Here is a 23,151-nt window from a genome sequence, read left to right as displayed (position 1 = left end):
CCCCTGCCAAGGAGGAAGGGTGAGTGAAGATCTACATCTGGAACAAGGAGGGGAGGAGACCAGGAGCACTTTCTATTCACCAAAAGGTTGCTGTAGAGGAGGCAGAGGGAGGACTGCTAATCCAACCTCCAAGGAGTGTGCCGCAGCTGTTACTGCCACCATGGCCACTGCCATAGCAATGGGGGATGCATTCCTTGGAGGCTGGATCTGCTGCCCCTGTGCATCCTGCCACCTGAGGCAGTTGGGTAGTTCACCTTGCCTCATGGGTAGGCCAGCCTTGTTGTAGACCCAGGACAAGAGGCTGTTTATTGATGAACAGAGTAACACAGACAACTACATAGGAAAATGAAAAGTAAATGAAAGTGACCACAAGAATAAGTTAAAGGGGTGGGGTCTTAGCCCCAACCCATAATAACAGAGGCAATATTTAACTCTCTAATTACTTACTACAGCTGGGAAGGGGGGTGGGAAGTGGTGGAATCATTGGATATGTATATTTGCAAAGAGCATGTGCCTTAAACAATAAACAGGAAAAAATGGGAGTAAGAAGGAAGGCATATGTCAAAGAATGGTTAGGCCTGAAAATCAAAGCAGACAGGCTTGCCTGGCCTCATGCTGTGTTGCTGCTTTGTTTATCTTATGCCCAGGAGTGTGAGAAAAAGCCTGGGATGTCAAGCTGGATTTGCTGTCCCAGCTCAATTGTCTGTCCTTAGTTGCAGCCCCAAATCACATGTTAATGTTCCTGGTTGTTGTGCCTTCAAAAAGCTATTTCAGTGCTAGGGTCACCACACCAGTGCCTTATATTTTATACATGGAGGTCTGCCAGGTTTCATACATCTGTTTGTTTCTTGTCTTCTGCTAATATTACATCCACATCTGCTTGTGTTTTAATAAAACAGAGCTTTTGCTGCTCAAAACATTGTATTTCCCACCAGTTAGGTGAAGCTTAATTCTAAAACAGGAAGGAGAAGCAAGACAACTGCACGCCCTGACTTGGAAACAATTTCCCAAGGCTAGATTTATGGTGCAGTTACTTGGTAGTAAATGGAAGGCACTCTGAGTATGAATAGGGGCTTGCTTTTTCACAGCTCCTAGATGAGAGGGAGCTGGCACTGGAAACTGGGTCTGGTGCAGTGTGTCAAAGTTTCTCCCGAATTGTGTTCTTATGGAAGACATTAGCAGGTAGGAGAGAAAGGGTGAGATGGTGATGTAAGCATGGCAGTTGCATTTCCTTTGGAACCTGAGACCCTCCAGATATTGTTTGACTTCAACTCACATCAGCCTCTGCTAGGGTGCCCAGTGGTCGGGGATGATAGAAGCTGTTAGTCCAGCAACATCTTAATGCCTACAGGCTAGTCATTGTGATGGCTTTTATTGTACCAACGAGTACAGCTTCTAGTATGTCTCTACACCCCACCCCCCAAAGCAGGGCTGTTGTACCTGTAATACACGTGTCGTAGAAATCCAGCAAGTAAAGCTTTGTTGCATCCACATGGTAGGAAATGTTTTGCCATCAACTAAGCTTCTTAGCTTTCACTGCCCATTTGCAGCCTAAAATGGATGATGGTGTTTATTACTACCATGCATACGTAGCAGCCCATCACAATTTAGTTGATACAAGCCTTTATTATGAGGCTGGTTTATTTTCTATCCCATTTGGAACACTGGGAAAGAGGTAACCTGACTAGTTTGTTTAATTTCTAATGAGGTGAAATGGCTTCTTGGCTTTGTGTTTATGGCTTTCCTTTTGCTTTGGAAGGAGCTGTGCCTCGTGTCATACTCTCTCACGTACAGCAGATTCTCACAGAGCCTTTAGAAAATGAACCCATTTACTGATGCCCTCACAACAACAAATGGAGATGATGTCCACTACGAATTACTCTATTCCACAATAATTTAGGGCTAAATAGAGGAAGTGTGACAGAGATGCTGAGATGAGGGGGCCTGCAGGTAACACGGTTAATTGGATACGCTGATTTGAATTGAATATGCGTGTAAAGAGTCATCATTAATTTCCTCATGGACATATCTGTGATTTAAGGGGAAGATTTTTAATAGGATTACTATTTCACTTTAATTTCAAAGGGGAAGCTTCCCACCCAGAAGACAGGGCACTAAATCACACCAGTATTGCTCCTTAATGTATCAGAACACAGGATGAGGTGTGGAAGCTGAACAGCAGCCTTTGGAGAGGCTGGGTGTTTCTGCTGTATTTTGTGATAGTGAAGCTATTTATATAGAAGCCTTAGCAGATGCCAAAGTTAGTAGCAAAGAGAAATGTTAAATTAAGTGATTGCCACCACGTAGATGCCGAAGAGCCCAGGATCCAGCGATCCTTGCAGCTTCACAATAGTGGAGTAAATTTATGAAATATGCCTTGTGACTCTCTTTTCTCATTTTGTTATCATGGCATTCTGTAGTCGTAAGGTTTCTTTCTCTCTCCCCCCCGCCTCCTGTCCCCAGTTATGGGATCCCTTCACTTTCTTCAGCTATATCAGAAATCATTACAGCTAAAAACATGCAGGTGTTTCAGCAGCATAACATTTCTGGGGGCATGTACCCAAAGGATCTGACTAATGAGGTTGGGGATTTTATTGTATATCGTACTGGACTGCAACTTTTGGAAGAGGGTGTGTTTATAGCTTGGCTCATTTGTTTGCACCATCTACACACTGATGCCTGAATTGTGTAGCCTGCAAAGAACTCTGGTGGGTGGGTGAGGCAGGAGATAACACCCTCGAAAAGGTCTGAATTAAGTAGGGGTGTCACCTGCCCAGATAAACAGCAGCTTGACAGAAGCAGCTTGCCAGGTGGGACAGAGCTGCTAAGCTAGCTTCACAGCAGCTGCATTACCCTTCCTTCTTGGGAGGAAGAGGTGGCTTAAGAATCCCTGTATATTAGGGAGCAACAAGCCATGACCCCAGGTTCACATTTCATGAAAAGCCAAACTGAACTGCAAATTCCTGCTTGGTTTCTCCTGCGTACACCAAATGAGCAGCAAAGTTAGAGCAATGTGGTCATGTCCATGAGCATGTTGCTGGTGCACAATAAACCATGATAAGCCAGTAACATAGGCCAGGGTGGAACCAATGTTGCTGGCCTTTCAGCCCTTGCTCATTTTGAAATATAGTTCCCATTTTTCATTATCAGTTTTCAGGCCTACCCTTCTGGTTGGGCTAAGACAGTTAGTGGGGCAGGGGTCTCCTGGAGGGAGGGGCACAGAAGGTACTGGATGCAGTTCTTCAAAATGCCAGATTGGATATTCCCTTTCTGTATGTCTGAAGACATGGGAAATGTAGCCATGGTTCTCTGGGAATTAAGAGGAATAAACCTTGCTGCCTTCATGATATGAAGCTCGGTGTGCAGGCACTTATACAGCTATTTTTCCGGCACCTAACAGTTTGTCATGAAATTCTGTCTCTCTGAAGAATTCATAATGAAAAAAGACAGGTAATTTAATCATGAAAAGTTCCCACAAAGAGTTTTTAACGCCCTTTAATGAGAGCCTGCGGAGAGGAACTGGAAGGAGATGCTGACCCATCATAGCTTAGTTACAATGACAGTTGTGATTGTGAGTAAAATACTGAGAAGAATCAGTACTATAGGCAAGTGGGGGCCTCTGTGTTGTGTCAGAGACTTGAATGGATCAGACACTATCACCAGGGGTGCTATGCTGCAACATATACATGGCACAATATGGTATTTTACTAATCTCTTAAGATAATGCAGAGCTTATGCCTGCAGTCTACATTGTAGGAGCATTAGCGAGACAAATCTCCACCTTGCCTTTAAAGAACTGAGATTTCCAAATTGGAATGCATTCTGCTTGGTCACATGCAAATGTTTTGCTGGCCTTGAATGCTCTGAGCTGGTGCTAATATTTGGATTTGCAGATTATGCTGTTAGGCTCCTTTCAACCAGTATTTGCAAACACACATCAGCATTGATTGAGAAAACAAGCTTCTTCCATCCCAGGAGACTCCTCAGCATCACAGCTGAGTCCTAGTGTAGGCTTCTTCTCCATCCTCTGTTTCATGAACTGTTCTGTGAGTTTCTACCTGCAGATATGTCTTTTTCCATGGAATTTCTGAGATTCAACTGGTCACTTATTAATTAATTAATCTTTCAGAATCTGCATAGCCCCGATAAATGATTAATGGAGACCTTTGGGGGAAAGGTTTTAAAACTGTATTGCTATGAAAGTGAGTTAATGCAGAGAAGGTACCTGTCCCAAGATGCCACTGTGCAACAGTTGTCCATCTGAAGCCGAAGTCACACTGTGGCCCTCCAGATGTTTTTGGACTCCATGCCATCAGCCCCTGAAAGAATGTCTAGTGGGCAGGGATGATCGGAGTTGGAGTCCAGCAATATCTAACGCATCTAAGGCCTCCTTCAAAATGTAAGAATGGCTTATGGCTCTAGAAACCCTAAATAATGCATAGCTTCCACACTGGCATTTTTAAAAACTGCACATTCTAGTTTGGATCAATGGAAACCATGTAAATGCTTGCAATTGCTTTAGGAAGCATGCTTTGTTAACAAACATGTGAGGGGGACAGCAGGAATGAGCATGCTGATTCTGCCACCTCTATTGCTGTTACAAGGTGTTACTCTAAAGCCATGGATGTACCAGCTACATTTTAGAACCTTAATAATGCAGGGTTCTAAAATGCACAGGGAGCCTTCAAAGCTCTCTTCAGATTGTCACCTTCTGTGAGTTAGATGGTGACCAATACAATGACAAAGGAGGGTGAAACTAGCATGTTAACCCTCTTTCTCTTCCTCATGTGTAACACCTAAGCTTTTTTATTTGATAGTCATAAGAAAATGCACAGGAATGTGCTTATTTTTTCCTTTACCATTTATTATGTACCTAGTGTTAAAGACAAGTGCCTTAATCCAACAGCAAGACTAGCTGACACAGCCAAAGTCATACAGAGAATTTGTGGCATAGGAGAGCATTGAACTGCCTCCCTAGCACCATAGTCCACTCAGGGCATTTCTTCTGACCTGAATGAGATGAGGATATCCCATTTTATGAAGGATTTGTTGATTATCTGCTCATGGAAAGAAAAGGCAATGTGTCCTTGCCAGAAACTCCAACTCAGTCATGTCTCAGTGATCAAGAAATGCCACCACGCCAGGCCTAGAAACACATTGCCTACTGGCCTACAAGGATTAATTAAATTACAATCAGACATTTTAATGGAAGGACTTTGGAGGCTGTTGTCTTGGCAACTGTTTTAAACAGCTGGTTTAATGATGGGTGGAGAAGGAGGTTGCTGGGAGAGCTGGGCTTGGGGACAGAGCAGCAATCTGCTTTCTTAAATGTGGCAGAGATGTTGAGCAGAGATGGGGCTTTTGGAATTAGTTTTGTCTTGTCTTACCCATCATGCAACACGGCACACTTATTTTCCTTTTGGAGCTAAACCAACATTATAAATTATTATGATTGTCATTTTTGGGGGGAAAGGAAAGTGTTCTGCAAATGTTCTGATTCTCTCCTCGGCCCTTCTCGACTTCTCTCCTACCTTTCCCAGAAGCTCAGCCATCGCTAACATTTTCTTTTCATGCTTCAAACATAGCTTGACAATTAGAAATTGAGTCACTGAACAGCAAGATGGGACAATGAGTGACAGCCAGGCAGGAGGCTGCAGCAGATGGCTCCTTTGTGACAAGCTCTCCCCCCTCGCAACAGCTCAGTCTCTGTCCCCATCCTCCTAGCATGGAATCTCATGCAAGTGCTTTGAAGCGCCCCTTCGCACACAGCGGTTTTCTGGCCAGCAAGTAACAGAATCTCTGTCAGTGAGTGCCACTGGCCCATCAGGCGGCTTCATGGAGCCCTTGGTTCACATGGCTGGTCTAATCTCCCAGCCTGATGGTTGCCAATGTTTGCAGCTTGGTGTTATGTAGACACCATGTTGTAATCAAATGGCTACTCAAATATGCAAATCCTGGTAGGGAAAAGACAATGTAATTTGTTTGTTTATCCCTCCTCCCCCCTCTCCCCAAAGGCCATAAATGATTAACATTGGAAAAGAGACCCGGGTGTACTCAAAACAGTTCTGTTCCTGCTGTGTGCATAGGGGTCTGTTATAATCCAAGCAGAGTTTTCTTGCAGCAGGAGGGATTTGTATAATGAAGCCTAAAATATCACCCACACCAACAGGCCAGGAGGCCTTCGTACAGAACAAGCCAAATAGCCTTCTGCTTCATTTGTTTATCAGCCAAGGACTGTATTTTCATTTATTGGAGTCGGCAAACTTCAGGAGGTGACCCGTATTGGATAAAAATTTCAAACTTGTTTTTAGGTATTTCATTCTAGTGCCCAAAGTTGACAAATCCAAATGGCACTCCTCACAATGGTTTTAAAAAAGACATAATAAATGAAATAGCTCACAATTTGCTGCTTGTAACAACACCTCAAAATCTTCTGCACAAGCTGGGCAGCCTCACAGGGCTGATCTAATTCACATTTTCATTACTGATTTTAGGTAAATGCCTAGGCGTTGCTGGTTGGTAAACCCATGTCAGGGTTGTACTGTTTCATACTTTATGTGGGGCTCACATGCTTGAATACTCCTTCATTTAACAACCCCCCCCCAAAAAAAACCCTTTAAGTGTTAGAGGGGAGACCTATGCTAGAATATTTCTCCCTGATGTTCTATTTTTGTGTGGATGAACATTCAATACTGTGATTCTGCTTAGTCCTACCTACTGGATAGCTCAGTTAGTTAGAGCATAGTGCTGATCCTGCCACGGTTGCAGGTTTGATCCCCGTAAGGGACAGCTGCATATTCCTGCATTGCAGGGGGCTGGATTAGATGATCCTCAACTTCCTTTCCAACTCTATTATTCTATGGTCTGCCAACTAAAATAAAATATTGGGGGTGAGGGTGGCTTGTAAGCCCTGGCCCAAATAATTGCTCACAAGACACAGTGCACACACATGCCCATCAACTTGGGGAGGGGGGCAGCCCCCTCAAATATTCTATGGGGGGGGGACGACAAAGGAACTTAGGTCCCTAGGAGTTGGCTGCTATGCTGCCGATACCTATAGCCCAAGGTGGTGATAGCCCAGACACAGGTTTACCTCTTCAATGAGAATCATTAAAACAATGGGATGTAGGCTTCCGCTAACTAAATTTGAAAAGTCATTGTTCAAGTTTCTAACTATTACCAGCCCAAGCTGCAATTATATATGTAATTGCTAACTCAGACTGTGGGCTGCTATGCCACTCAGTGTACGCCATGTATAACTGATGGAAGGTTTTTGCTCTTATGTAATAAAAATATTGTTTTATTTACTTTTATGTTTTGATACTAGAATTTGGGGCTTTTGAAACACTTTATTGCTTTGGAAGATGTTGCCTGTCACCTTGGAAGGCGATAGGCACAGACATGCATGGGTGGCAGTTAGGGTTCTCTTTCCAATGCTTATAAGTGAGAAATTAATAGTTGGGGTTTTTCAGAAAAAAAGGGGGGATAGGTAAAGGTGCACTAAAGTGTTGTTTTCAAATTTGGAGCAAATGTACAAAGGAATAATGGAAAATAACCTGGGAATCGGTGATTAGAGCCCCTACCTACATTGTCTGCTTTTCCATCCTCTCACAGTGAAGGTACATTAAGGGTAGAAAGCCCTAGGCCTGGGCCCCAAATACAATCCTCCAGGCCCCTCTATCCTCCCTGACAGCTATAGCTTCCAATCCAGGCCAGAATCTTGCCCAACACTCTCCAATAACGGTAACTGAAAAAAGCAATACTTCAACTGTGGCTAACAAAGAGTTATTCCCCTCATAAGTGACTATCGTGACTTCAAATTGCATTCACTTATGTGGGGGGAAATGCAAGAAGGTTATGGCTGTTTTGGTTTCCCAGTGCAAGTGAATGGGAGAAACACAATTTGAATTCAGGTCTGAATCGATCTGGATCAGATTGGTGTCCATTCTGAACAACTGAATCAGGTCCTGCATCAGATGAGAGGGGGTATTTGCAGAGGGAATAAAATACAAATAAAGTACTGATGGTAACAGTTGCCATTCTCTCTCACACAAAGTTGTATAAATAATACAAACATTCTGGCATTGTTAAGCCAATTAACACACATAGCGTGATAAAATTAAATTTTGCTGATTCAGTCCACAAGTGAGAACCTCTTGATGAATTGTAATTCAGCAGTTTCACATTGTAGTTTTGCTTTGAAATTCCTTTGTTCCAGTGTGGAACTATTTGTTCCAGAGCATTCTGAAAGGTTGAGATGTTCTCCCACTATTTTTATTAATATTGCTTTTGGTGATATTAGATTTGTTTCTGTTTGTTATTTAGTGTAGCAACTGGTCTATTTCTCCTATGTTGAACACAGGAGGGCATTGTTGACAGGTATATAGAGTTATATAGAGATATAAATATACATATTTCACATTGGAAGATGAGTTGATGTTGTGTATGACATTATTCAAACCTGTAATAGTGTTGTCAGTGTAGACAAAGGGACAGAGTTGGCACCTGGGTATGCTGCAGGGTCTGGTTCCTGTATTCATACCTCTGTTATGTGGCCTGCTGCTCACAAATTAAATGAAGAATTGTGTTTGAATGTCTATATTCTGTTTCAAAGGAATGCATGATCAAACAATGCATTCAGGTCAAGCCTGTGTTCTGCTGACATTTAGAAGTGACACACTTGCTTTTTCACTTGGTGAAATTGTATGAAGAATCAACACATAGTGGGGTGGGAATGAGCAAAATCATTCAGCTTCCATATATTCATTTATTATGTACACATAAAGCTGGGATGGGAAATCTGTGGCCCTCCAGATGCTGCTAAACTATATCTCCCATCATCCCTGACCATTGGCCATACTGGCTGGGACTAGCTGAATTCCAATACTTGCAGAACCAAAGGTTTCCCATCCCTGACAAAGGGCTTGCATGCATTCAAGTTGTAGCTGCATGGACACAACTGGAACCTGAATAGTGGGGGCCCCAGTCATGAAGAAAGCCTATAAGCATCCAAATATTCATTTATGCTCTGTGCACACAAGGTCAATGGACTTGTGGAGATTGGAGCAGGAACTCTCTGTTTTCCTTTCCGTTCTGTGTGCAATTTAACCATTGAATACCTAAAATGCATTCCAAATGTTGTTTGTGAATTCTTCACAGCACTCTTATAATATGATTCCATTTGGATGTGCTGGGTATCAAACCAGCCACATATTTATTTTCCATCGTATAACCACTTGGTTAGGATCTGCCTGTATTTCTCCCTCACATTTAATGACAGTGATTTAACCTGCAGTATGTCTTTATTCCAGATCCGAGCAGATGGGCCTCCTCATGGTGGCATTCAGTATGAAATGGTGCCAGTTTTCAAGGACGGGAGTCATATCCTTCGTGACATGGCCTTCTCCACAGATCATAATTACCTCTATGTCATGTCAGAAAGACAGGTAAGCCTTGCTCTTTAAAACCACAGTAGGCTTTAAGCTTAGCCCCTCTGCAATGGGAAAGCCTTGCATATTCCAAAGGGCTCTTAACATTTGCTTCAGGTATGGATAGTGCCAAAGGTAGCTTTATTTTTATCTGAGTCTGGCCAGAGACAACTGTCAGTGCACCAGGGGAGGAGGAGTTTTCCTTCTCATCAGCACACTATTGTCTCTAAGAAATGGAAATTGGACAGTGCCACTATGAATGAAATATGGTTCGGGGATTTGGACTTCATTCTGCTATCAAATCCCATCCCTAGCAGAAGCCACTTCCATTCATTCCTCTCCTTGTGTTTGGCAGTAGGCTACTTTTACATAGAATTGCCCTTTGTTGTTTATTCTTCTAGATTTCAAGGTTGTGTTTGTGTGTGCAAGAGGCTATGAAATCACAATATTGTGATCGGAGATAAAATGCGTGGCAGGTGGATAGTGTTCAAGTATGTGCAGGATACAGTTTTGTTACATGTGTCTTCTGTCCAGCCATATCCTGACCTTCCCTTCTTTAGTGTTAGAAAATATAGCAGTGGCAAGGATTCTGGATAGCACTTCTGAATGTTGTTAGTGTAACATACAAAGCATGTTTAGATTGAAAGTGTTTTGAGACTTTGGTACTTTTTATTTAGAAATGTAGGAAATTCAGATACAGTCCCATGACCAAATGATCAGCTTTACAATAAGTTTGAATGATTCTGTGATCCATCTCTAAACCTTTAAGAACTCATTTGCCTTGGCCTTTAAATGTCTAGATATAACCAATACATTCAATCTTTTGCTTTAAATTTTACCCACACAACGCAGTTATACACCTGGTTTTAAAGGGACATGGGTGGCACTGTGGTCTAACCCACTGAGCCTCTTGGGCTTGCCGATTGTAAGATCAGCAGTTCAAAACTGAACGACAGGGTGAACTCCCGTTGCTTTGTCCCAGCTCCTGCCAACCTAGCAGCTTGAAAGCATACCTGCATGAGTAGATAAATAGGTACTGCTGTGGGGAAAAGGTAAACAATGTTTCTGTGTGCTTTGGCATTTGTCAAGGTGTTCTGTGCACCAGAAGCAGTTTATTCATGCTGGCCACATGATCCAGAAAAAGCTGTCTGCGGACATATACCGGCTCCTTTGGCCTGGGATGAACACTGCACCCATAGTCGAATTTGACTGGACTTAACCATCCAGGGGTCCTTTACCTTTAACTTACCTATACCTAGTATTAGAGCAATCCATACACTAATTCCCCACTGATGTGCCTTTGTGGGGCAGTGGGGCCACCACTGCATCCACAGCCCTGGTGTTCATCATGGCTGCATCCAACAGCGATCCAGCCAATGTTCCTTCCACCCAGTAGCATGGTAGGCAGGTAGATGGGGAAGGTTGGCACAAGGAGAGCTGGGTGGAAGGACACCCCTGCTCATTCCAAACCCACCTTCAGCCCAGTGTAAGGAAGGTTTGGTTTGCTCATTTAGTGCTACATCTGTGCTATCTTGAGATGGGCTGATGAGGGAGAGAAATTGTCTCCGAGTAGTTGCAAACAGGTTCTGTGATGGGGCTCAGATCTTATCCATTCACTACTCACTAGGTTGTTCAGTAATTTTTCAATTCTGTCTGATAGGTTCAGTCTAAGACTTTACCCAAACAGGAAATAGTCACCATTTGATTGAAGACCTTGGCAACATGTGCATGAATTCTACTGGAACTAGATTGTATCAATAGATGCAATCTAGATAGGAGGTTTCTTCTTAGTGTGATACCACTGTTGTCTTCACAGGTTTTTCTCTTTCTTATGATCAGGCACAATTTATCTGTGTTGTCCTCCATGAAGTGTCACTTTTAATTTTCTCTACTTCACAATGATCCCTCTGCAGTGAATTCACAATGTACATATCTCGGTTGCCCCAGGCTGTTTTGTCAGTACTTCTCATTTATCACATTTACCCTACAGCCATTGAGAATAGATGTGGGTGGTGATCCACACAACACTTCAGCTGGTGGAGCATGCACTTAAGACAGCACAATTCCACTTGGATGGTATTTAATGTGAGCATGCAATTTTATGAAATGGATGGTTTGCTCTGAACTTTCTTGATGTTCAAAACTCATTTCACTTGAGAGGAAAGAGGAGAGTGACAAACTCCCTCCCTCTAAACCAAATTTTAAACAGTGAGCTGGTAGCTGAGTCACTGCTTCCCAGGTTGTGTCAGCTGTTCGATTCCCTGATATTTACTGTCTTCATGGTCCTTGCTCTGAACCTGTTTATGAGTGTGATAAACTGTGCTTCTGAAAAAAGGAACCAGATTGTACCCAGCAACACCAAAATAATTATGATGGAAATTTATTGCCTTTGCAGTCCACTAGAGTCTGTTGCTTAAGGGAGCCAACACCATGTAAATAATCCAGAACCTCGACTGTAACAGATCAACTGCATTCCACTCCTGTCGCGGATGAGAAAATGCAAGAGGTCCCAGCCATGAAGCCCTGCTCTTGGGTTCACTGATTCAGTTAAGCATTTTAGTGGCTATCATTCATGGCTCTGTAATGGTGAATAATTCGTCTAGTGCTGTGTGTATGGCAGTAGATGAGGGTATCATCTCAAGGAGTCTGGTTTGTACTACATTTTTATTTGTAGAATTTAACTCTTTGGAAATGGATTTTCAGAAGGCAGTACAAGGGACTTGATTTTCCAGTTTTTTTATTTTCTACATTAGCGCATATTGAACAACAAAAAAAAGACTCATAGGGTTGTATTCAATGTAGTTCTACTCAAAGTAGACCTCTTGGGCCATATTCAAGTAACCAATAGTCCATAGCTAGCAGTAGGTTGGCATTTATGCATCATCAAAAGGCAGAGAAGAACAGGCATGGACTGGCAGGGCTCCAAAAAGTGTGGAATGGAGGCAGGGAGCCAGGAGTGTGACCCAGGAGTGGGAGCTAATGATTTATGGGACTCGGTGCTGCCTGCATGGCAGGAGCCAAGTCAGGGAGAGGAGGAAGAGTCAGGGCAGTTTGAGACGGAAGAAGGTGTGCAGGGTGTCACGGAGGAAGAAGAAACTATTCAGACAAGGGAAGGGCCAGTCGACTCTTTACTTTCTCCCACCCCGCTGTCTCCTAGGACCAGGAGGGGCTTGAAAAGGGAAGAGCAGCAACAACTTCCATGCAGGCGAAGTCTCAGGTTGCAGTTATGCAACCCCTCAGAAGACGGTATATAAGCTGGAGGAGGGGAGGGGCCCCACTGTTGCTGCAACCTGTGGACAGCTGCCTAGAGGTTAGAAAGTGTGTGTGTGTGTGTGTGTGTGTGTGGAGCACCGTGTGAGCTGCTTCTCTTGTCATTAAAGAGTTAGCTATCAACTTCTTTAGCAGGGGCAGCAGTCTGTGACAGGAACACAGAACTGCATTAGATTTGCATGGGTTAATGTGTACAGATGCAAATTTGGAAATTATTATTATAATTTAAATAGAAACACATTGCTTCTCTGCATTGTGGGGAAGACTGTGGCCAGGTGATCTGCACTGCCCAGGTGCTAACTCTTGATGTGCAACATGCCCTCTCACCTTATGGTTCTTTATCTGTAAACAAGACATGGACTGAACAACCCTTCAAATGAGACAATTGTCCGCTGACAGGCCTACAAACAGAAGACTGTCCTCTGAAAAGTCGGACACATGGCCATCAGAGATGACAATCCTGCTGTGTGATTATTAAGTGAAAAGAGTTATCCACCCCTGCCTTGGAGCTATAAACACAGAGTACAGTGTACCCCAGGCAGCTTCGTGAATCATCATCTTCTTACAACTCATATTACAGATGGTTGTGCTCTAAGCCCTTTACCAACATCTTTCTTGCTTCTCCCCCCTTCTTGTTTGTTTAACATCCAGCTGTAGGAAGAGTTCAATGAATCACAAAAGCTAGCTCAGCACTTCATGACCTTCAGTTGCTCCTAATAAATGTATTATGATACTGCATCTTAGATTTTTTTCCTCCTTCTTCAACATGACTTCTTCTATTCTATTTTTTGTCAAAGCAGCAAATGGAGGTGGGCCCAGCTGTGAGGTGCAAGAGTTGTGCTTCCTCAACTATAATGTCCCATTGTAAATTTAAACTGGCTGATCATTTTTGCAAGGATGCCTTATCTCTAGCTTGGCAGGAAGAATTCAAAGAAACTGAACCACACACAAAGTTTCCCAATAGAGATGGAGCAGAGATGTCTTCAACTCATCTGTTATGGGGTGAGAGGGCCTAAATATTCATCAGAGCTGCTAATTCTCTTAATTGTGAATTGGGGGGAGTTACTAAATAATGAAAAATACCTAAAGTGCAATTCCATTAAGAACTGTGTTTTACTCAATGGTGAAGTGTTTTACATGTCTCCTTTGTTGTTAACCTGTTCGTGATTGTTTCTATACCACTGTTCCCAGTTAAGAGACTCTTCTCACAGAGATCTTAAGGAAGTGAAACATTTTTTGTGCAGAGTGCTTTTTAATGACTAGCAGGAAAAAAACATAGGTTATTTCATTGGGGACTAAAATAGAGGAAAGTTAAAAAAAAGACCACCAAATTCAATCTGCAAAAGCAGCTGGAATCAAATATGAAATTTTGAAGAGACTTTGAAACTTCACTTGAGTCTTCAAAAAGAGAAGCAAAGAAAGCTGAATAAAGTTCTTCTGCCTTCACAAGTTTTGACAGAGAGATATCCTGTACTTCACTGGCTTTGAAGTTCTGTTGATGCAGTGATGTATGGGAGAAAAGTGTGGTCCATGTCTTTTTTTCCTATGATTTCTATTCTGCCATTTGCAATCAAAGACCCTCCTTCTGTTTTTGGCCTATTCGCCATATTAAGTTATTTATTAGCAGATTACATTCCTTGACTTTCTTTGGTGGTATGCATGTGTGTATCCGCAAAACTAGTAGAGAACACTAGGAATCAGTTATTTTCTTAGGAGTAACTTTTCCTAAGAAACAAGAAGCTTTTCTCTTAGGTATTAAAGGTCCAGAGATCCTGAAGGACCAGATTAAACTATTTATGTATGGGACCACGGCCGCACAGATTCTGTTAGCCCAGAAATGGAAGGATGCTACAACTCTGACCAAGAAAGAGTGGCAGATAAAATTGATGAGCTATGCTGAAATGGCAAAACTTACAGGAAGAGTTAGAAACCAGGAAGAGGTGGACTTTAATAACGAATGGGGAAAGTTTACAATCTATTTGAAAAACTATTGTAAACAATTACATACATTGGTAGAATTGACAGAAAACTTGTAGCAAAAATTTGAACTATGGAATGATAAAGGATTTATGAGAATAAAGTTATGAAAGAGATGCAGAGGGGAAAATAATTATATTAAGATCTACAATGGGGGGGAGTGAAGTCAAAGGGGATTTTATGCTTATGTTTTCATTTCGCTTGTATATGTAAAATAGAAAATTCAAAAAAAGGAATCAGTTGGTGAAATTGATGGTTTGACCTTTATTCTCTAGGAAACTGCCCTTAAGCAGTTATCATAGGTTGCTGATGTCACCATATATCTTTTTATCTCTATTATTTTCCTTTTGTACAGCATTTGAAACTGAATCTGTAATGTTTTCAGCTTTGGTCTATTGAACGTAATATCTGTCTGTCAATAATTTGTCACATCTGTTTAACAGATATCCTATTTATAGGCTAATTGTCCTGAATAAGAGAAATTGCTCTTGTTGCTTTTAACTCACAAGCTTAACACAACTGCTTTGTACTATTGTGATCTGTTCTTATGGGCCACTTTGCATGCTATGAGACAGAAATGCTCTTTTCCTCACTGAGCATTGCAATATGTGGAGGAGAGAGGAGTGTCTGAAAATACCTGGGAGATTCAGTTGGCCCAAGTTCCTGAGCTCTTGGTGTATTTTCAAACAAATCTGTGTTTCCTTGCAGATCTTTCTCACTTGGTGCCATTGTCTTTGCTTGACGTGAGCTGTGAGCAAGCCTCTCCAACTGTTAAGAGATAATACTAAATCAATCATATGAAGAGAAACAATTTTAGCTTGAAATGTGTCAGGATAAGCCATGTGCTCTATCTGTCAACCAAGCACCGTTCCCAAAATTTTGTCAAGCGCTGGAATTACAATGATTGGCGCCTAGGATAAGACAATGTAGTTGCAGCAAGGTGCAGTGAGGCAAATAGGACAGGGTTGATTCTGAGAGGCTGGGGTCACAGGCTAAACTTCCACTGCACCCTTTTATTTTCTCCCACATGAGTGCATCTCATTGCATTCTACAGGGACAAGGAGTACAGCATGACTCTCGTCACATTATGGTAATTGTGTGAGGGGCAATGCCTGAAGAGTGCTACGGAACAGTATTTTCTGCACATGTGGTCACTATACATATTCCTAGGAATCCTGCACGGGTTTGGAGGTCTACATGAAAAAATGGAGTACCATTTTACACCTGTGCTATTTTGAAAGTTGTTTCACAGCATCCATACTTAAAATAATGCACTATAAATTGTCTCTGACAGAGAAGCAAAGCCGTTTGTGCTTCTGCATATGTGGAATAGCAGCAGGTGATTCTGCAACTCAGGATGAAGATCGCTGACACAGGGTGATATGCTGTGTCAGAGAAGCTAGAAATTGCAGCGACTGTTGCAGGCAAAACTGAGGCCCACTGGCACATCTGCACTGAGAGAATTTGTGAGGAGCCATTTTTAGCTCACTTCCCAGCATGAGCTGCCCTTGCGTTTCTCAAAAACATCCAAATTCAATTAGCATGTTTTTATGTGTGTGCTTTCTAAAGAAAATACAGCGCTGAATCCTGGGTCCTTGCTGCTATTTCTGCTAGTGATTTATTTTTATTTTTATTTTTTGCTTGCTTCTGCAGAAATTAATGAGCCCTGAGGATACACAATTGGGCATGTTGCACCTGGAGTCGCGCTCAGTGATTATACAACAGTTTCAGGGGTTAAAGAGAAAACAACAGCAGAACACTTGTAAATGTCCAGGGATTGCCACCAGCCCACATAGTGGAGGCAGATTCATCCTGCTGTGGTCCCCAACCTCCATACTGGGAAGCAAATCCCACTGATATTAAGTGGACTTCCTTCTGAGTATACTAGTGCTGTACCAAAATCTGCCTCTGGTTTTGTGGAGGTTTTTGTCCACTGTGAAAGAGGCTTAAACTTTTCTGCCTCATTCTTAGGACACTTGAGGATTTCTCTGGCGACTGTGGGAAACCATGTATTAATGCTAGTTCTGCTGTGGTTTAATGCCTTACCACCACCACCTTTATAGAGTTTTTGTGATGGATCACTGATCTGTCATTTGAACAACTACTTTCTATGCACACAGTTCCTCTTCTGTATACCTTACCCTTAACCCTCCTTTCCATATAAAGCCTCTTTACATCACTTCAACCTTTGAGCATGGCTTGTTCACACTGCACGATAGCTCTTTTCCATTGCTTGAGTAGCTCAAAGAGGCTGTGCTGTAAACTTGGGACCTTGCTGTTCCCAAATCCTGCCTAATGCTTTATTTAGGAAACATAGGTTGTTCTCATTCCTTGGCTTCACCTGTGGAAATAATTCTTGAAAGAGAGAGAGAGAGAGAGAGAATAAGTGAACAATAGAGCACCTGAAATGATTTCTCATGGCTTATGTGACATTTTTACACTGGCTTGATGTAGTTCAGAGACCCTTATGCAGAATATTATGAACAGAGCTGCACTCACGCCTGTCACTCGGCGGGAGGTGGGAGAAGATTAATGCCATGCCCTAAAGATTCTCCTCACGTTGCAGGGAGAAGGGCAAGACAGTCAAAGCAGAGGGAAGGCTGGGCCCCTGCCTGTATAAATGATAGGCCTTCTTACACCAAGCCTAGGGGAGGCAGGTGAACTCTGTATGGAAGAGGTGGGAACATTGACTCTTGAAGGTTATTTGAATTAAAAGGGTGGAGGGGCGTTCTTCTTTTAACTGCAGCCAGAGAAGAGCCACAGAAAGGTTACATACATAGTTTAGTTCAAGGAAACCTTATTGCCATGAAAAAACTTTACATAAATTGCCAAGGTTTGTGAAAGCGATAGATCCCCTCAGGCCAATCCCAGGAAGTTTTCATTGGACCAGGTAATTAGCATTTGCTATGGGGGAGTCATTCCAAGAAGTTGTGAAAGGGAAGACATGAGGGAATAGATGGGTTTTCTGCTCATTACCCAGTACCAAAGTTTGGTGTGCAATTTATTCCAGTACAGCTGGAGGGTATCTCTTTACCCTCCTGAGTGAAGCTAGGCATACTAATCAACATCTACATAGGACTGCCACTTCGTCCATGGTGGAGCTGCCTCCTCACCAAGCCTGCTGTTGTGTCTGAATTTGCACACGTGAATTCATTTAAATTTAGGCAAATTTAAAATCGGTGATTGCCGAACACCGCCTCTCAACTAAGATAACCCAAATACTGCAAGATGACAGAGCCAAAATAATGAGGCTATTTTAAGGTTGACCTGATCAGAGTTAAGAAAATTGGGTGGGGTGGGGGGTTACTCAAGCTAGCATGGAGAAAATATATTGCCCTTGTAATGCATAATAGTACTAAGGAGAATTGTAAGCATTGTATCCGTTTCTATCCGTTTAAAGTTTCATAATTGCAGGCAATTATGAGATGTGTCATTAATTGTTTTAATTGCTATAAGGGCTGAAGATTAAGAGTGCAAGGTGATATTTCCCACTATCAACAGAGCAGTGCTTTTTCACAAACTTCCATTAATTTCAGTTAGAGATATAAATTTCTGGAAATTTTGAAGCTATTGTGAATTCCCCCCCCCCATACCCTTTTTTTAAAGGACATGTTGAGAAAATTTTAATATATGCAGTACATTATTTCTTATTAAACCTGGACTTATTTCACTCCATTTACAACATAAAGGGGGCTCATTTGCAACTTAATAAGAATATGAAATTTGGCTATATGGTTGGAACAGGGAACAGGATATGGCTGTGGGCAATTAGAGAAATTGTCTGGAAGTTTGCTTAGAAATAATAACCTCTTCGTATAGTGGCTCTTACTTCCCAACAAACACAAATACGATGGCAGCCTTGAAAGTATAAATGTTCTTGGCTGCAGTCCTAGGGGCCTTTTTCAGCCTGAGGACCATAACTCCTTATGGGCTACACGCTGGTGGCAAAAAGTGGGTGAAGTAGTGGATGCAATTCATACCTATGTATAGTGGGCTACATTCCAGTAGTTACACGCATCAGAGGTTTCTACATGCCTACAACCATCTCTCTATCCAGGCAAGCAAGATGCTTTATCACAGTGCAAGGAGACATTCTAGCTGGTTGAGGAGAACATGGAACAGGACCAATAAGAGATTTGGGCTGGGGGAAGACAGAAGAGGCTTAGAGGGCTACATGTGGCCCCTAGCTTGAGGTTCCCAACCCCTCTTATATGCACTTACCTGGGGGTCCCATTGAACCCAAAGCAGACATGCATTGGATTGTACCTTTGTACCAAGATGCCTATGTCATAGCCACTGGAAGTGAGAAGTGTGAAGATTAACCCCAAGGGAGCGGCCAGGTCAATAAGACATCAGATTCAGGATACTTGCTTCTAGAATCTCCAAAATCACCAAAAGAGGGCAAGCAGCAACTTACAGAAAATGAAGGCCCTGTATGCTCATCTCATGAAGATGGCAGCCTCTTGTATCTTGATTCTAGTGTGGCATAAATCTACAGTATAGATAGGAGCTTTAATTTTCTGTAGCTTCTTCATTTTGTGTTGGGGCAGAGCAAACTTAAGTGGGGCTGAGGGGTTGCAGATCCACTGCTGCATCGCAAGCCTGGCTGGCTTGTTCCAGGCAGAGTGGAAGACAGGGAGGTGGTTCTTTTGTATTCAGTTTAGATTGGAGGGGTGTGTGGAGGATCAGGGTCCCTGGAGGATTTCTGAGGATTTGGTTCTTGTGGATCCAAAACTACTGGCATATTGCCCTGCATCAGCCCTTTCAGAACTTTCTGCCCACCTGGGCATAGACCATGGCGTAGCAGATCACCATCACAAACTCCTCTCTTTCTGCAGAGGCTAATGGAGATGTACCTACAGACCATGCATAACTAAATATATTGCTGGCCCAGTTAGCTTTTAGTGCTGGGATACTTGTAGAAATAAATTTGTATTTTTATTTTGTATTACTGTTGTACCGTGGATGTTTTTCATCATTAAAGCTGTGTTGTATGTACTTTGCTCAGGAAGTCAGCCAATAAACATTTTGAATAATAAAAGCATGTGACGTACGACTGTATTATAAAACCTTGTATTAAAACAGATTCCAGTGAGTCCTCCCACCATGTCCCCCCACCAAATACCAATATTTTTCATCAGAAAAGATGGAATCAAGACACACTTGTGTGTGTAGTAAAGACGGTAAATGGGTTTTAAAAGCAATCCAAATCCCCAGAAATCCTCCAAAAACAATCTAAACTTTTCTTGCTAGTTTTTCTATTCTGGGAACGCTTGTGAATATGTTTGTGTAGCATTCATCATTTTGTCTATCAGTAAATTTCAATTGTTATCAAGGGATCTGTTTCAGTGATGTGTGCAGGAATGTGGGAATTGACATTTACTAATAAAAATAAAATCCTGCCAACTCTATACAGAAAAGCTCCATAGGAATGCGAGTTCCAAGAGCCTGTAATTAGAACTTGCACCTGGTGCCCTGTCACAAAGTCTCACAGCAACTTACATTGATGTTGACTTCATAGTCTTGTTGCTGTTTTGAAAAGTAAGAAAGAAAAGTTCTGGGAAAGACAAAGAAGTTTTTGGACTCTGTTATGTTTGTCAGCAAGACCATTCCAATAATTGGCAGGGCTGCAAAGAGATTAAAAGTGTGTTCCCAAAATTTGGAAATATTTAAAGATACAGGGGAAACACTATATATTTGCATAGGAGTGCTTCAATCTCAATCTGAAAATATAGCAAATAAGTTTTTTTTTCTTTACTAGGACTGTCACTCACTTCAGTAATAAATCTTGGTTCATTTCAAATGAGTTTTAGTCAATTAAATTGGATTATCTGATTGAATCTGTTTATGAATAAAAAGAATTATAAAGATAAATTAAAAGTGTGATAAAATAACCTTTCCGGCTCATCATATCATCTGCAGAGTCCAAGATATTATTTTACCCTTACATGGTTTCCAGTCTTGCTGCTAGTATTCAGAGATACACTCCCTCTGCTTATGGAAGTTCCATTTAGCTGTTGTTGCTAATAGCCATTTATACTTCCTCCAGTTTAATCCAGCAGATCCAAGTAGGATGAACTAATGTCAAGAAGGTGGCTTGGTGGCTCTGTCCCATCAGACCTGCCACTACTGTAAATGTTGATTGATTATTGTATCTTATTTACTGCATGGTCCAAAATCATCCTGATACTAAACTGCAAACTAAACTTCAACAACTGAATTTCAGTGCCTCTCTGGGCCCAGATTTTCTCCCACAACACACACACAATCCTTTTTCTTTTCCTTCAAGGCAAATAATGCTGTTCCTTGGAGCTTATTTCTTGCAACACTTTTATTAAACACAACACAAAATGCTTAATCAATTAATCGGTTCAGTTAATTGACTAATGTTGCTGCTCCACTCTTCAGGGGTTTCTGAAAATACAGTATGTGCTGTGCATTTTCAAGATTTAGTGCTAGTCTGAGGATGAATGTACAGTACTCAGGGCAAGTTGTCGTCAGTATCTCCCAGAACACTAGTTGTTAAATTTTATTTTCATGAACACTACTGCTCCAGTTTGCTTATTCTTGGCAGACCACATTTCTTCCTTTATGGCCTCCATGTGAGAAGCCACTTGAAAGACCTGGATTAAAATCCAACTTCCCCTGCCCTTCAGTGGAAGTCTGCTGGACCCCTGGGCTAAAGGGAGAGGAGAATCATTGCTATCTTGCAAGTGGATGCTATTAGATTTATACAAGATCCATTGAGCTGCAATTGCAGTGTGTGCATCTTGTAGATGTGCCCATGAGTGCTCATATGACCAGAAGTGGAGCCTATTGCTTTCTGCTGTCTGTGTGGAGTTAGAGCCCTACTGTGTGACTTGGCCTTGACTTTGCATGATGTACCATACCACCTGCCTCCAATTTCTAAACTGCTCTAACTCATCTTTTTCTGAAATTTGGACAGCTTGTACCTCTTACCTAGGAAATGCTCCAGACCATATTTCCTAAGACAAATGTTCTTAATTTTATTATTGGCCCACTGCTACACTACTGTTCCACACCACTCTATCAGAATTTCTTGTAAAGAAAGCTATTGTCATATGTGTACCTATTTTTTGTCACCTCTCAAAGCACCCTTTGCTGGTTGTGAAGTAATTGCCTAGCAAATGTTTTAGTGTCAGGAGCCACAGAGGCACAGGAGCCTCTGGAAGTAAATTGTAGTGAAACTCTGTGCCCTATAACCCTAAAATGTGTAAGTCCCATGAAAACAGCTTTGTGTTTGAGCTGGATTTTCTGGCTGGTGAGTCCGGCATGGGGGTGGGGTGGGGAGGTTGGACAAGGAGTAAATGCTAGATGCCCAGATGATTTACAAGCATTTAGGATTGGGTTGAGGGCTAAGAAAAGTAAAGAAGGGCCATCAATTGATCAGGAAGGCCATAAATGTTCCTTGTGTCCTGAAAAGAAGTGAGATGAACCAGCAGAAATGCATAAGGATGGAAAGAACTGGGAAATAAAGTGAGGAGGGTAAAACGCAAACCATTTTAAATTTGAAGTTAAATTGCTTTTCCAGATGGTTTTCTATACATGAACCTGAATATAGTTGCTGCACTGAAACCAGGGAGCTCTGTTGTTGTTAAGTTAATCAAATATATTTTGCTCAATGTTTACACCCATTCCGGTGAGATATCTCTTCTGATAATGATTATGCTGGATGGGTGGAATACATAAGGTTGAGATTGATTGCAGTTGGAACAGGCTTTAAAAAAGTAACGGTTTGGCTTATGTATTGAGAGCTGAAGCTATAGGCTCTCTCATCTTAATGGAATTCAAGGCATACTTTAAAAAAATGAAATACCTATATATACCTTTTCCAATCTTGCCAAGTTCTGTGTTAAGGCAAGATGTTAAGGCACTTACTGGTCATGTACACACAGTTCAGAATTTAAATAAATCTGCACTTTGTGTAGCCGTGCAAAAGAAAAAAAAAGAATTGTAATTGGGTCAGAAACCTGCATTTACAAATGTTTCCCCTTGAGTGGAAATTAAAATGAACATTTTCAGATTCTGAGCATACCCACCTGCAGCGTTTAAATAGTTTTGAGTAGAATTAATGGATCCCTTAAAAGCAGCAGTCCATCTCACCCCTGCCTAACCCTGCCCATCCACCCCCACCCCAGTAAGCAGCGGCGTCAGCAATGTTGGGAGTCTAGTGCCGTGGCACTACTGCACTCCACTACTGTTCACACAAATGTAGAAGAGGCCAAAGCAGATATCCAGAAAGATATCATGGAGTCTTCTGACTGATACCAGCTGGACTACAACTCCCATAATTCCTGACCACTGGCTATTCTGGCTGCAGTTGATGAGAGCTGGTGTCCAACAACATCTGGAGGGCCACAGGTTCCCCATAACACTAGTTTAGAAGAAATTAAACTACAGGAAATTAATCTTATGACAGGGGTGGCTTGAGAACTGCATTATCCCGATAAAAAGC

The 23,151-nt window shown here is 42.0% G+C and overlaps 1 protein-coding gene across 2 annotated transcripts in view; it reads left to right on the top strand.

Annotated features, from left to right (window-relative positions):
- Nucleotides 1–23,151, top strand: part of PLXNA2 (plexin A2) — a 404,642-nt gene that overhangs the window by 146,813 nt on the left and 234,678 nt on the right. For both annotated transcript variants that reach the window (XM_083617292.1, XM_083617291.1), the window contains exon 4: nt 9,312–9,446. In XM_083617292.1, coding sequence (XP_083473418.1) covers nt 9,312–9,446 — 135 coding nt within the window. The remainder of the gene's footprint in view (nt 1–9,311; nt 9,447–23,151) is intronic.

The sequence above is a fragment of the Podarcis filfolensis genome, assembly GCF_964270895.1.
Source record: "Podarcis filfolensis genome assembly, chromosome: 6".
NCBI classification, from domain to species: domain Eukaryota; kingdom Metazoa; phylum Chordata; class Lepidosauria; order Squamata; family Lacertidae; genus Podarcis; species Podarcis filfolensis.
This window is presented reverse-complemented; position numbering and strand designations above follow the sequence as displayed.